Source organism: Schistocerca nitens, chromosome 2 (assembly GCF_023898315.1).
Source record: "Schistocerca nitens isolate TAMUIC-IGC-003100 chromosome 2, iqSchNite1.1, whole genome shotgun sequence".
Taxonomy (NCBI): domain Eukaryota; kingdom Metazoa; phylum Arthropoda; class Insecta; order Orthoptera; family Acrididae; genus Schistocerca; species Schistocerca nitens.
The window spans coordinates 543,032,472-543,046,961 of NC_064615.1; the positions used below are offsets into that span (position 1 = coordinate 543,032,472).

The 14,490-nt window shown below is 40.4% G+C and overlaps 1 protein-coding gene across 3 annotated transcripts in view; it reads right to left on the bottom strand.

The window, feature by feature from the left end:
- LOC126236531 (uncharacterized) overlaps nucleotides 1-14,490 on the bottom strand; it is a 350,541-nt gene that overhangs the window by 111,827 nt on the left and 224,224 nt on the right. For all 3 annotated transcript variants that reach the window (XM_049945903.1, XM_049945901.1, XM_049945900.1), the window contains exon 3: nucleotides 7,874-8,046. In XM_049945903.1, the coding sequence (XP_049801860.1) occupies nucleotides 7,874-8,046 (173 nt within the window). The remainder of the gene's footprint in view (nucleotides 1-7,873; nucleotides 8,047-14,490) is intronic.

Genomic DNA, 14,490 nt, shown 5'->3' on the forward strand with positions numbered 1-14,490 from the left:
CAACTTTATCCTGATGCCACATGTCCTTGACTTCCTCAGCCAGTTGGATGTATTTTTCAATTTTTTCTCCTGTTATCTTCTGTATATTTGTTGTATTGGGTATGGATATTTCGATTAGTTGTGTTAATTTCTTCTTTTTATTGGTGAGTATGATGTCAGGTTTGTTATGTGGTGTTGTTTTATCTGTTATAATGGTTCTGTTCCAGTATAATTTGCATTCATCATTCTCCAGTACATTTTGTGGTGCATACTTGTATGTGGGAACGTGTTGTTTTATTAGTTTATGTTGTATGGCAAGTTGTTGATGTATTATTTTTGCTACATTGTCATGTCTTCTGGTGTATTGTGTATTTGCTAGTATTGTACATCCGCTTGTGATGTGATCTACTGTTTCTATTTGTTGTTTGCAAAGTCTGCATTTATCTGTTGTGGTATTGGGATCTTTAATAATATGCTTTCTGTAATATCTAGTGTTTATTGTTTGATACTGTATTGCAATCATGAATCCTTCCGTCTCACTGTATATATAACCTTTTCTTAGCCATGTGTTGGATGCGTCTTGATCGATGTGTGGCTGTGTTAGATGATACAGGTGCTTGCCATGTAGTGTTTTCTTTTTACAATTTACTTTCATCGTATCTGTTGATGTTATGTGATCTGAAGTGTTGTAGAAGTGGTTATGAAATTGCAATGGTGTAACCGATGTATTTATATGAGTGATAGCTTTGTGTATTTTGCTAGTTTCTGCTCGTTCTATAAAGAATTTTCTTAAATTGTCCACCTGCCATAATGTGGTTTTTTATGTCGATAAATCCCCTTCCTCCTTCCTTTCTGTTTAATGTGAATCTTTCTGTTGCTGAATGTATGTGATGTGTTCTATATTTGTGGCATTGTGATCGTGTAAGTGTATTGAATGCTTCTAGGTCTGTGTTACTCCATTTCACTACTCCAAATGAGTAGGTCAATATTGGTATAGCATAAGTATTTACAACTTTTGTCTTGTTTCTTGCTGTCAGTTCTGTTTTCAGTATTTTTGTTAGTCTTTGTCTATATTTTTCTTTTAGTTCTTCTTAAATATTTGTATTATGTATTCCTATTTTTTTTGTCTGTGTCCTAGATATTTATAGGCATCTGTTTTTCCATCGCTTCTATGCAGTCGCTGTGGTTATCCAACATGTAAACATCTTGTTTAATGTGTTTTCCCTTGACCATGCTATTTTTCTTACATTTGTCTGTCCCAAAATCCATATTTATATCATTGCTGAATACTTCTGTTATATTTAGTAATTGGTTGAGTTGTTGATTTGTTGCTACCAGTAGTTTTAGATCATCCATGTATAGCAAATGTGTGATTTTATGTTGGTATGTTCCAGTAATATTACATCCATAATTTGTATTATTTAGCATGTTGGATAGTGGGTTCAGAGCAAGGCAGAACGAGAAAGGATTTAATGAGTCTCCTTGGTATATTCCACGCTTAATCTGTATTGGCTGTGATGTGATATTATTAGAAATTGTTTGGATATTAAGTGCGGTTTTCCAATTTTTCATTACTATGTTTCGGAACTGTATCAATTTAGGACCTTCTTTGTATATTTCCAATATCTGTAGTAACCATGAGTGGGGTACACTATCAAAAGCATTTTGGTAATCAATGTATGCGTAGTGTAGCGATCTTTGTTTAGTTTTAGCTTGATATGTCACCTCTGCATCTATTATCAGTTGCTGTTTACATCCTCGTGCTCCTTTGCAGCAGCCTTTTTGTTCTTCATTTATAATTTTTTTCTGTGTTGTATGTGCCATTAATTTCTGTGTAATGACTGAAGTTAATATTTTGTATTTTGTTGGTAGGCATGTTACGGGGCGATATTTTGCTGGGTTTGCTGTGTCTGCTTGATCTTTAGGTTTCAGGTAAGTTACTCCTTGTGTAAGTGTAAGTGTATCAGGGACTGTGTATGGGTCTCCAACGTAACTGTTAAACAATTGTTTAGAAGATTTAGAAGCTGAGGATGAAATAGATATACTATGCCTGTCTGAGCATCACATTGTTACTGATATGGATAAGGTAAATGTAAGTGGATATAAGCTCTCTGCAGATGTAATGAGAGAAAATATGGAGAAAGGAGGAGTTGCCATATATGTCAAAAGTTATCATTGTGCAAAAAGTATAGAAACAAAAAAGTTTTGTGTAGATAAACATATAGAAGCATGTGCCTGTGAGCTTAAATTAAATAAAGGCACATTTATAATTGTAACTGTATATAGGTCCCCATCAAGAAATTTTCATCTATTTCTGAAAAATTTGGACTCCTTGTTGTGCTGTCTGTCAGACAGGGGGAAGCAAATTATTATTTGTGGGGACTTCAATGTAGATTCTCTGAAAGAGGGTAACAGGAAAAATGACCTTGAAGTATTACTCGGTTCTTTCAATTTGACACCCGTTATTGATTTTCCTACTCGAGTGGTAATGGATAGCAGCTCACTGATAGATAACTTCTTCATAGACCAAGATAAGTTTAACCAGATAAATGCTCAGCCTGTTGAGAATGGTCTTTCTGATCATGGTGCACAGTTAGTTACAATATATGACATAGCGCCATTCAGCAATACTAAACAGTCCTCCAAAGTAGTACGTTCAGTCAATGATTTAACAATTGCAAATTTCAGGGAAAGCCTACAGCAGTTAGAATGGGATGAGGTGTACCGTGAACCTGATGCCAATTTAAAATATAATTTATTTCATGACATTTTTGTAAATGCATTTGAAAACTGCTTCCCCAAGAAAATAATTAAATATACTCGTAAGAAACCTTGTAACAAACCATGGCTTACTAAGGGTATAAAAATATCTTGTAACCGGAAAAGGGAAATGTATCTGACAGCAAGAAAGAGTAGTGACCCAGAAACTATCAAACATTATAAAAACTACTGTGTTATATTAAAAAAAGTTATTAAAAAATCCAGAAGTATGTGTATAATGTCTGAAATCAACAACTCTGATAATAAAATTAAAACAATTTGGAATATTATTAAAAGAGAAACAGGTAAACCAACAGCACAGGAAGACAGTATTACCATCAAATTGAATGAAAAATTTACGAACAAAAAGTCAGAAGTTGAAAATATTTTTAATAATCATTTTCTAAATGTTGTGGATATAGTAAGATCCAGGTGTTCATTAGAAGATGCTAGGCTGTTAATGGAAGAGGGCATACCTATGCAATTTGATACAATTGAAATCTCACCCACTTCTCCCTCTCAAATTAGGAAAATAATAAACTTGCTTAAAAGCAAAAACTCACATGGAATTGATGGCATTTCCAGCAGAATACTAAAAGCTTGTTCTCAACAGATAAGTAAGATTCTCAGCCACCTGTGTAATAGCTCTCTGGAACAGGGCATTTTCCTGATAGATTGAAATATGCTATTGTTATACCTTTGCATAAAAAGGGGGATACATCTGATGTCAACAATACCGTCCAATCTCCCTTCTAACAGCTTTATCCAAAATTTTTGAGAAAGTAATGTATTCAAAAATAGCTTCACATATCTGTAAAAATGAAGTACTAACAAAATGTCAGTTTGGTTTCCAGAAAGGTTTTTCAACAGAAAATGCCATGTATGCTTTCACCAATCAAATTTTGAATGGTCTGAATAACCGAACACCACCTATTGGGATTTATTGTGATCTCTCAAAGGCTTTTGATTGTGTAAATCATGAAATTCTGCTAGACAAGCTCAAATATTGCGGCATGAGTGGGACAGTGCACAAATGGTTCAGTTCGTACCTAACTGGACAAGTGCAGAAAGTTGAAATAAGCAGTTCTCATAATATGCAAAGATCAGCACATTCCTCAAACTGGGGAACTATCAAGAATGGGGTTCCACAAGGGTCAGTCTTGGGTCCTTTGTCGTTCTTAATTTATATTAATGACTTGCCATTCTATATTCATGAAGAGGCAAAGTTAGTTCTCTTTGCTGATGATACAAGTATAGTAATCACACCTGACAAACAAGAATTAACTGATGAAATTGTCAATACTGTCTTTCAGAAAATTACTAAGTGGTTCCTTGTAAACGGACTCTCACTGAATTTTGATAAGACACGGTACATACAGTTCCGTACAGTGAATCGTATGACACCATTAATAAATATAGACCTTCATCAGAAGCATATAGCTAAGGTAGAATATTCCAAATTTTTAGGTGTGTCCATTGATGAGAGATTAAATTGGAAGGAACACATTGATGATCTGCTGAAACGTTTGAGTTCAGCTACTTATGCAATAAGGGTCATTGCAAATTTTGGTGATAAACATCTTAGTAAATTACCTTACTACGCCTATTTTCACTCATTGCTTTCATATGGTATCATATTTTGGGGTAATTCATCACTGTGGAATAAAGTATTTATTGCACAAAAGCATGTAATCAGAATAATAGCTGGAGTCCACCCAAGATCATCCTGCAGACATTTATTTAAGGATTTAGGGATATTCACAGTAGCTTCTCAGTATATATACTCTCTTATGAAATTTGTTATTAACAGCCAACCCCAATTCAAAAGTAATAGCAGTGTGCATAAGTACAATACTAGGAGAAAGGATGATCTTCACTATTCAAGATTAAATCTAACTTTGGCACAGAAAGGGGTGAATTATACTACCACTAAAGTCTTTGGTCACTTATCAAATAGTATCAAAAGTCTGGCAGATAACCAACAAGTATTTAAGAAGAAAATAAAAGAATTTCTGAATGACAACTGCTTCTACTCCATAGAGGAATTTTTAGATATAAATTAAAAAAATATATATTAAAAAAATAAAAAAATAAAAAACACAAAAAATAAAAAGTTGTTACATTAACTTAAGTATGTTGTTAAATTAACTTAATTATGTCATGTATTGGAAAATTTGACTCGTTCCACAACATTACGAAATATTGTATTCATGATCCATGGAACTAGTATTAATCTAATCTAATATAATCTAATCAATTTAGTTAGATGTGAATGTGTTGAGGTGAACTTCTTTAGCCAGAAATTTGCTATTTTATCTTTTCCAGGGACGTTCCAATTGTGCGTAGAGTTAATTGCTTGGGTGACTTCATGCTGCAAAATTATCGCTTCAGGCATTTGTGGTATCGTCTTGTATGTGTCTGTTTCTGCTTGTATCCACTGTGCATGTATGTTATGCTGTACCGGGTTTGATCATATGCTGCTCCAGAAGTGTTCCATGTCTGTTATGTTTGGTGGATTGTCTATTTTAATGTGTGTGTTATCTATTGTCTGGTAAAATTTCTTTTGGTTTGCATTGAATGTTTGGTTGTGTTTCCTTCTATTTTCACTTTTTTTGTATCTTCTAAGTCGGTTGGGCAATGCTTGTAATTTCTGGTTCTTTTCATCTAATTGCTATATAGCTTCTTGTTGTGAGAATTTACATAATCTTTTTCGTTTTTTTGTCTGATATTTCATTTCTTATAAATTGTGTTAGCTGTCCAATGTCTTTTCTCAGTTTTTCTATTCTGATCTGTAGCCTGTGTTGCCATGCTGGTTTTGTGGGTTTCTTCTGTGTGTTGGTTGGTTCTGATGTCTACCTAGTGTGTATATTTAGTGTAGTGAGTGCTCCTATATAAACCAGTAATTGTAACTCTTCCATAGTTGTATTTTCGATTATTTTTTTGTGTATGATTATGTTGATAGTTGTTATTGTTGTTTCGACTTTTGGGTTATTTCGTGGTCTATGCATGAATGGTCTAATGTTTGTATTTGTGTCTTTGTATTCTATATATGTCAGCTGAAATTTTTCATCTATATCTAACATGTGTGTCACTTCGTGTTCTATTTGTGCTTGTTCTGGTGGCTGTCTTAAGATTTCGTTTTCATCTGATTGTTTAATTGATGCGTTTTGTTCTTTGTCTGTTTGCTCTGGGATATTCGAGTCCATTACTGTATTTTCTTCTTCTTCTGATTGCACATTATTTTGTTCCAGTATTTGTTGTTCTTGTTGTTTGATGTTTTCTAATACTGACTTGGGTATCCTGTGATTTTTGATTACTACACGGATCTGATCAGCTAGTCGTTGTTCTGTTAAAAATTTTAATTCTGGGTATCTGGTAAAAAATGTTGTGTATACTTGTGATCTGTATCCAGTTGTGTTGGTTCCTAAGTTTGTTGCTTGATAATAACAGAAAATGAGGTGTCGGTTAACTTCACCTGACCATCTTATCCTCAGTCTTTGTTTTCCTTCTAGACTGGTTGCAGGAAGCATATCCTGCAAAACACCTCTATTTGGATTTAAATCATTTTCCATGTGGCTAGCAGTGTCGTTACCATTGTGGACGGGCATAGGGTTCAAGCGTCGTCCCCGACCATGCCAGCGCTTATCCAAGGCTTCATTAGTTCTGTCATGAACCAAATAATCACACTAAAAGGGGGGCTAGCCCTATTAGTGGTTTGTTCTTTTCGTCGCCTTTTACGACTGGCAGAACATACCGAAGGCCTATTCTTTTCCCGGGCCTCCACGGGGTTTATTATTATTATTATTATTATTGACATTATTACTGTAATTACCATTACTTCTATTGCGAGTATTGTTATTATAACTATATACTGTTGATGTACTATACAAGTTGTAATGTTCAATCGCTACGGATGTCTGCTTAGATGTAAAAGAGAATATGAATGCCCTAATTTGACCACGTGAAATAAATACATAAATAAATAAATAAGACAATCAAAATTGTCGAAATTCACTATGGTTTGAAATCCACGTTTACCATTGCGTAGTGACGCAGGGTGTATTCTTACTTTCTTTCAATTCATGTTCTCTGATCTATTGGGATTTGCATTACGTAGTGGATCCATGTACTCTCCGTAGCGTGTGTTTATTGGCAGGTCTCAATAAACCTCCAGATGAGCTGCTCAGGGCACGAAATGGCCTCAAATCTCCAGAAATTTCGAAAGAAGCGGACAGCACCTTCTGGAGCTTTGCGTTGCAGTTTTCAACACATACAGCCTAGACCGCATCGCATCGTTTAGCAATTTTTTAGCCCATACTTGTTCTCCATCTTCATGCAGAGCGTGCGGTGAACACTCCTGTCTTTCCAGACGACAGCCGCCTGGACAAGTCCCTAGATTAACGATTACTCAGACGTACTACAGCGCATCCACTGGCTCGCTCAATCACGCAATCGTGAGCTCACAGCCGGCCGCGGTGGTCTTACGGTTCTAGGGTCTCCAGTCGGGAACTGCGAGACTGCTACGGTCGCAGGTTCGAATCCTGCCTCGGGCATGGATGTGTGTGATGTTAGGTTTAAGTAGTTCTAAGTTCTAGGGGACTAATGACCTCAGATGTTTAGTTCCATAGTGCTCAGAGCCATTTGAACCATTTTTTTTTTATAATCTCACAGGAAATGAGACGGCCTGGCGCGTGAAATACAGCTGTCAATATCCTCGCAATTCAGTGTCTGTGTGGCATCTGATGAGTGACTACTGAGTGTGGCACACCTGGAGAAGCTTGTGGACAATCTCTTCTTCCCTGAGCTCAGTTTTCTAGGCTACAGGCAGTGAACTGTACTGTAGTAGCGTGATCTTGCCTGCGGGCGACTAATCTTTGTTTGACGTGCTTATCTGACATCAGCTGAAATTTGTTCTCAGCGTTCGTATTCATTAGTAAGCATAATAAATGCTTTCGTCCAATTCGCTTACAATTTACTTCTAAGATAGTAGTTTTCTATGAATTTTGACACTGTTGTCAGCGCCGACACAGCCCTGTCATATGCATTATCTCAGGACAGGTTTTCTTGATGGCATAACTTACTGAGAACATTACGCTTTATTTAACAACATCAAATTTATCTGAAAGATACTCACCAGTTTTGTTCAAGTGCTGGACAGAAAACTTAATTTGTCGTCGGTAATAGCACCATCTCCTCACGATTATCGCTCTTGTGATGCGCCGAACAGCGTGCATTAAAGGGGAAAGAATACTGCCCCTCAGATGATCATTTGGCAGCGTTTCCAAGTTCCATTCCACGTCGTTCAACCTTTCAAAAGAAAATGGAATCAGCTGACGTAATAAATGATATTATGAAACGGGACTGTATTTTCTGGAACAGAATAGAGAAAGCTAGACTCAACTGTCCCTTCCACAGTGTTTATGGTTGCTCTGAAAGAGTTCCAGGGCATTAAGGATTAACCAAGGTATTAGTCTGCGTTATTCCGGTGTAAATTATGAAGGGTATACTAGTCTGCTGACACATTTTTGTAAACGAAGCAGCCTCTGCTGAAATAAAAAACGCCTGTGCACACATCCAAACTTCTGACAGCAAAGTTCTTCAGTCAATGGATTCTGGAACGCTGCGCGGTGCCTTTGATTCTCTGGCGTCTTTGTCTTGTAGGAGATATACTGGACACAAGAGATAACCATTGAGTGGGAGTTGACATGTTAGTCCGCAGCTCGTGGTCTCGAGGTAGCGTTCTCGCTCCCCGAGCATGGGGTCCCGGGTTCGATTCCCGGCGGGGTCAGGGGTTTTCTCTGCCTCGTGATGACTGGGTGTTGTGTGATGTCCTTAGGTTAGTTAGGTTTAAGTAGTTCTAAGTTCTAGGGGACTGATGACCATAGATGTTAAGTCCCATAGTGCTCAGAGCCATTTGAACCATTTGAGTTGACATGTTAGTGCTATTAATGCTCCTCAGGCCATCATTCTGTCTTATTTGTATGTGCGCTGTTCTACCATACAGGGGCACCATGTTCTGTAGCTGGGTACGCAAGACAGACTGCATCACTGCGTAGTGTATCTGAATTTTGTCCCCACTTGTTTCTGGGGATGTGGTGTTCTAGATTTATTATTGAGCCAATCTCGTTTGATGAGTTCTTGACCTAGTTATTTAGGGAAGTATGTGTGGGAAACTTTTGATCCGATCTAATAGGATGTATAAGTTACTGTGTCCCTCTTTCTTCTAGAAATGGAGGGCTATGACCTCTCTTTTACTTGGATTTGGCAGAAGTCTCCATTAGCACTCATTCAGTATGATGTCAAATATGGGGACTACGTCAAACCAGAGAGTTCTCAACTAGCTCCAGATCATCATTTTGGCTGCTTCGCGTCCATTAAGAACAACACTACACATTCACCACGACCCTGGTGTGTAAAGAAACTGAGAAAGGGAACACTGCGAACGGAACTTGGTTTACAGTGACAGATTCATTTCACCGGGTACTATAGAACTTGTATCGACCCTGGCGATCGTCGTAGAGGTGTGTGGAGGTAACCGGGTCTCATCCATGCAGTCCCACTGGTTTGGCTTGGGGTGGGGGTGGGGTGGCAGTAATGATTTTTGGCTGGTACGATGAAGGGTTAGGTGATACCTGACGGGTACCGACGGTAATATTAGCGCTACACAGTAGCCTTCAGCTTGTCGTCCAACTCGACACACAAGATTCCGGCGAAGTTTCATCTTGCAAGAAAATACTGCGTGGGAACATAATGGTCTCCTCGTAAACACCTTTCTGCAGGCGAAGGGAATCAAACGAATTGATTAGCTAGAGGTGTCTGTTAACAGGAAATCTAATGAGTCTACAATGAAGAGCCAAAACCCTATGACCACCTGTCTAATACGTTTTTGGGCTCTCTTTGGAACGTAACACTTCACCAATTCTACGTATCAGGCAAGGGGCGGTTTTTTGGTAGGTTGTGAAGCGTCCCGGCGTCCAGAGTGTCACTTATTCAACGGACACCTTGAATTGGAGGGGAACATGGTACCCACAGTCCGCGAGCGACTTCCTGAAGCTGGGATTCAAGATGCAGGAGCTCGCTGTCATCTCATCAAGGGTGTTCATGTCGTGCTACGCATCGTTCAGGATCTTTAAGCGTAAGACAGCACAGGGCCCGAGGCCCGGGGCTGGCGTTGGGTAGAGTGCTGGCTTCTCTCTCCCTGTCTCCTGGGGACTTTCACAGGAGCAATAGTGTCTTTGTCCCATTTTCTTGTCTCTTCTCTTATGTAATTGTGAATTTATTATGTTTATTTCTTTGTATTCTTAAACATCTACATTTGAGGCGTGTCGCGCTACGTAAGCTCCCATTTTGGTAGGGGTACTGGTGAGTTACATTACACCTGTGTACCATTTCATTTCTTGTATGTGTATTTGGAACCAGATTTCTAGCCTAAGATCACTTAATTTCCGTAAACAACGGGCTGCTGCTTGTGAGTGCGGCGTTGGCGCGTGATAGCGACCCAGAAGGGGTCCATCAGGCGAGTTTTGTGGCCAACATGTCAGTGTGAGTTGGTTGTCAAGTTCCACCAAACACTGTGCTCCTGTTCTGGCTTTGAAACGCGAGCAATTATATTGCCCAAAGATCACATCAACGTTGGGGATGACGTTAACCATGAAGCGATGCAGGTGAAACTCTTCTGTCAGTGTGTCTTTTATTACTACGACAGGCCCCATGCAAGCGCAGCATAATGTATCCCGTAGCATAATACTGTTCCCACCAGCCTGCTTCCGTTGCGCGCTGCACGTTTCGAACCACCATTCGCGAGGATGACGGCGTTTGTGGAGTCAGTCAACGACCTGGTGTAGCAAAAACTTTAGTCATCCGACGAGGCGACGCGTTTCCATTGATCCAGCGTGCAATCTCTATGATCCTGTGGCCACTACATCGTAATTGACGATGTCATTGCGTCAACATGTGAACAAGTAGGAGTCATCTGCTGTGGAGTTCTATGTTCAAAAATGCGACAAGAATGGTGTGCTCCAAAACACTTGTGCGTGCACCAGCAGTGCATTCTTTCTGCAGAGATACCACAGATCACCACGTATCCTGCTGTACAGAACAGGCAAGCCTCCGAATCCCACGTTGTGGAAGGTCGTAGATGTCCAGCCACTTATCGTCCAGTGGTAGTTTCACTGTCATTGTAGCACTTTCCATACATGCTCACTACAGCAGCACGTGAACCTTCGATCAGCTATGCCTTTTTCGAGATACTCGTTCACAGGCTCTTGGTAATAATAATATCACATTTGACAAAGTTGCTCATATTAGTAGATTTCCCCATTTGCGGCCCGTTTCGTCTCTAGAATGACTCCCCATCGGCCTTTGATCCACTTCTGTACTTTCCTTACGATGTCACGTTCCCGCAACCCCAATAGGCGACATCCATCCTCGCGTTGGGCGGTGGTCATAACGTTTTGGCTTATCAGTGTACTGGAACTGCTCGAAAATTTTAATTCTGTGTTACAGCCTGGATGATCACAGGAAGGCCTCCGTGGAAGAGGGAGCCAGGCAGAAACTGCAACAACTCGATCACCTCGTGGACAAAACAACAGAGAGGGGAACCCAAACACACTACACAGCATAGGGTGGGGCAACATGGTAATGAATCTTTTCTGGCAACAGACATCGATTTAACTGAGGTTGGAATCGACCTCATTTATTTTGGTTGTTGTTTCGCTCTTCTTTCACGGTGAGGTTGCATTTTTAGTTTCATAAGTCTGATTTCCTCACACTCTGCTCCACGGGAATCTAAGCCCGTTCGTGTTTCCAGATATAAGGTTTGAGCAAAACGTTTGATGATTAGTTTATTTACTACAAGTAACTGTTACCCTAGCTATCACGAATGCTCCCTGTGTGGTGGTTCCAATGCTATATTGGCAGAGGGCGTGTGGGGGAGTCTTTGTTGGCTACTGACGGAGTTCCGAGTGCATTCTAGATACTGACCAATAGGACTCAAATCTGAAGCATCAAGAGCCAGTTTATGGAATCAATATCTTCACGTAAGAGAAATTCAGAAACCTCTGCAGCGCGAAACGCATTCACATTAACTTCCATGAACAGAAAGCATTGACGAGCTCTGACTAGTTGCACATGAGACGGCGGTGTCTCATCTCTGTACCTCTAGAAGTTAAAGCTATTGTGGCAACCATAATTGAAAACCAGTACGAGGCTTCCCCAAGCAAATGCCCAGTTACCTTCAAACGAGTCTCTTTCTGCGTTTCTTCACTTTCCAGTATACCAGTTACTGCCTCTTTCTTGCAAGTGGACCGTATGGCGAGAGGAATTAGTGAAATTTAAATGGAATGCAAGTGTGAAAGAGAAGACTCCTTTAGTTGACGATCTAAAGAACTGCAAACACGCTTGATACATTGTCTCATTTCTGTACCTCTAGAAGTTAAAGCTATTCTGGCGACCATCATTGAAAACCAGTACGAGGCTTCCCCAAACAAATGCCCAGTTACCTTCAAACGAGTCTCTTTCTGCGTTTCTTCACTTTCCAGTATACCAGTTACTGCCTCTTTCTTGCAAGTGGACCGTATGGCGAGAGGAATTACTGAAATTTAAGTGGAATGCAACTGTGAAAGAGAAGGCTCCTTTAATTGACGACCTAAAGAGCAGTAAACACGCTTGATACATTGTCGATCTGAATCAGTACCTTCTCTTGTCTTTGAATCATGTTTCTGTCTGTAGCAGGGAACAGATATTTCCTACAATGATAGCTTAGTCTTGAATATTGTGGAAATATTGTAGGTAATTTGCAGTGATTGGACGTTTTGCTCTTTCCATAATTTCTGTTTTCCCAGTTACACTTAGTATTGGAATACTGATGCACCAATATAATGAGGCAATGAAACTTAATTCCTATAGAAACATTGCTTATGAGTGTTAATTTTTTACTTTCCAGTGCGGTGTTTGGTATGATGAATTGTACCCTCTTCCATGCACTTCATACTCGTGGGTATAGTGTAGAATTGGATTTAAATACAACACCTAGTCTTATCCATTCTTAGCATTACCAGTGGCTTCATGGGTAGTACATCTCCGAACTATTGTCTTTTTTAGAGCACATGCTGTAGAGCATTACTTCAGTTGATTCATTCAAAACATGCCCAGTTGTTGACTTTCTTACTCTTAACATTTTACTCGGAACGCTATCTAAGAATTAAAGAAAAAGAAGACGCGGGTTTGACGTCATGTCAAGGACAGGGCCGTCAGAGGCGGAGCGCAGTGTTGAAATGAGGAAAGTTGGGGAAGAAAATCGGCCTTGTCCCTTGAGAGGAAACATCCCGCATTTCAACTCAGTGGATTTATGGAAATAATGGGCAGCCAACATCTGGACTTTGAAGCGCCGTCCTCCAGGACCTGCGGGCAGTGAATGTCTGACAGCGCTGCTTGCTGCACCTGCCTCGCTCTGTAGGAACTGTGGGACTATGCCTGCAGCGACTCTCGCTAGCAAATCTCATCTTCTGGAATACTTGGTAGGCGCATATTATGTTAAGGATAATATCCTATCCCGACAACAAACAAAACTTGCAGTCAACAAGTGCTAGAGTGCTACACTGCCGGAAATACGACATTCAATTTTGATCCGATAACGGCATATCTGGGAGACAGTAGATGTACCGATAATGGTTTTAACGTCATCCGCCAAAAGACAGCGTAGTGGAATAGCTACCAGGCACACCACTTAATAAAGAATGCCCACAGCAAGAAGGATCAGTGGTGCAAAGGTGTGAAGCAAGCACTCAACCTCGCCACGGTGACGCGCTAATGGTTCCTATGACCAACGTAGCGAGTTTGAAAGGTGTCAAACCGTGGCCTTCCGAGTGGCAGGATGGTCCTTTCGGAGAACTGCCACACAAGTAGGTCGCGCTACATCAGTTCTGCAACGACGCTGGTATCAGTGGTCACGTGAACATCCCACAGTCGCAGACAAGATTCTAAATGTCCACGAAACACTGAACCGTTTATTAATAGTTGGACTACAGGCGCCCACCCCTTTAGCCTGTCTTCTACTCACGCCATAGTATCGACTTGCACAGCTGATTGGCTTCATCAGAGGATCACTTAGGAGATGGAATGGTATGCTGTGGTCTTCAGCGATGAAAGCAGATTCTTCCTGCACCCAAGTGATGGTCGTTTACACGTATGATGTAGACCTGATGAGCGCTGTCGCATAGAATGCATTCGTCCGAGACACACTGGCCACACCCCAGACCTTGTGGTCTGGAATGCTTCAAGCTACAACTCTCGTTCACTTTTGGTGTTTCTGGAGGCGACTCTAACCGGCACTTGGTATGTGTAGGATGTCGTCAGGCCCTTCTTTTGTCATTCTTGCGCCAGGAAGGTAATGTGTTATTCCAACTGGATGATGCTCACGGAAACGTTGCACGTGAAACTCAAAATGCCATGCAAGACCTTCAGCAACTTCCCTGGCCAGCACGGTTTCTGGACTTGTCTCCCATTGGACATGTGTGGAATATGACAGGACGGGAAGTGGCTGGTGTGACTCGCCAGCCAACAACTCTCACAGAAGTACGTGGACAGGTCGCGTAGGTGTGCATATCGTATCCCAGGATAGCAAACGTCTTCTGTAAAATCGGTTGGATGCTAGACTCAGGGCCTGCACTGCCACCCGTGGAGGCTCACAGTGTCTAATACGGCTGTTTCAGCATGGATCGATACCTGGTACCTCAGAGTCGCTTGTGCCAT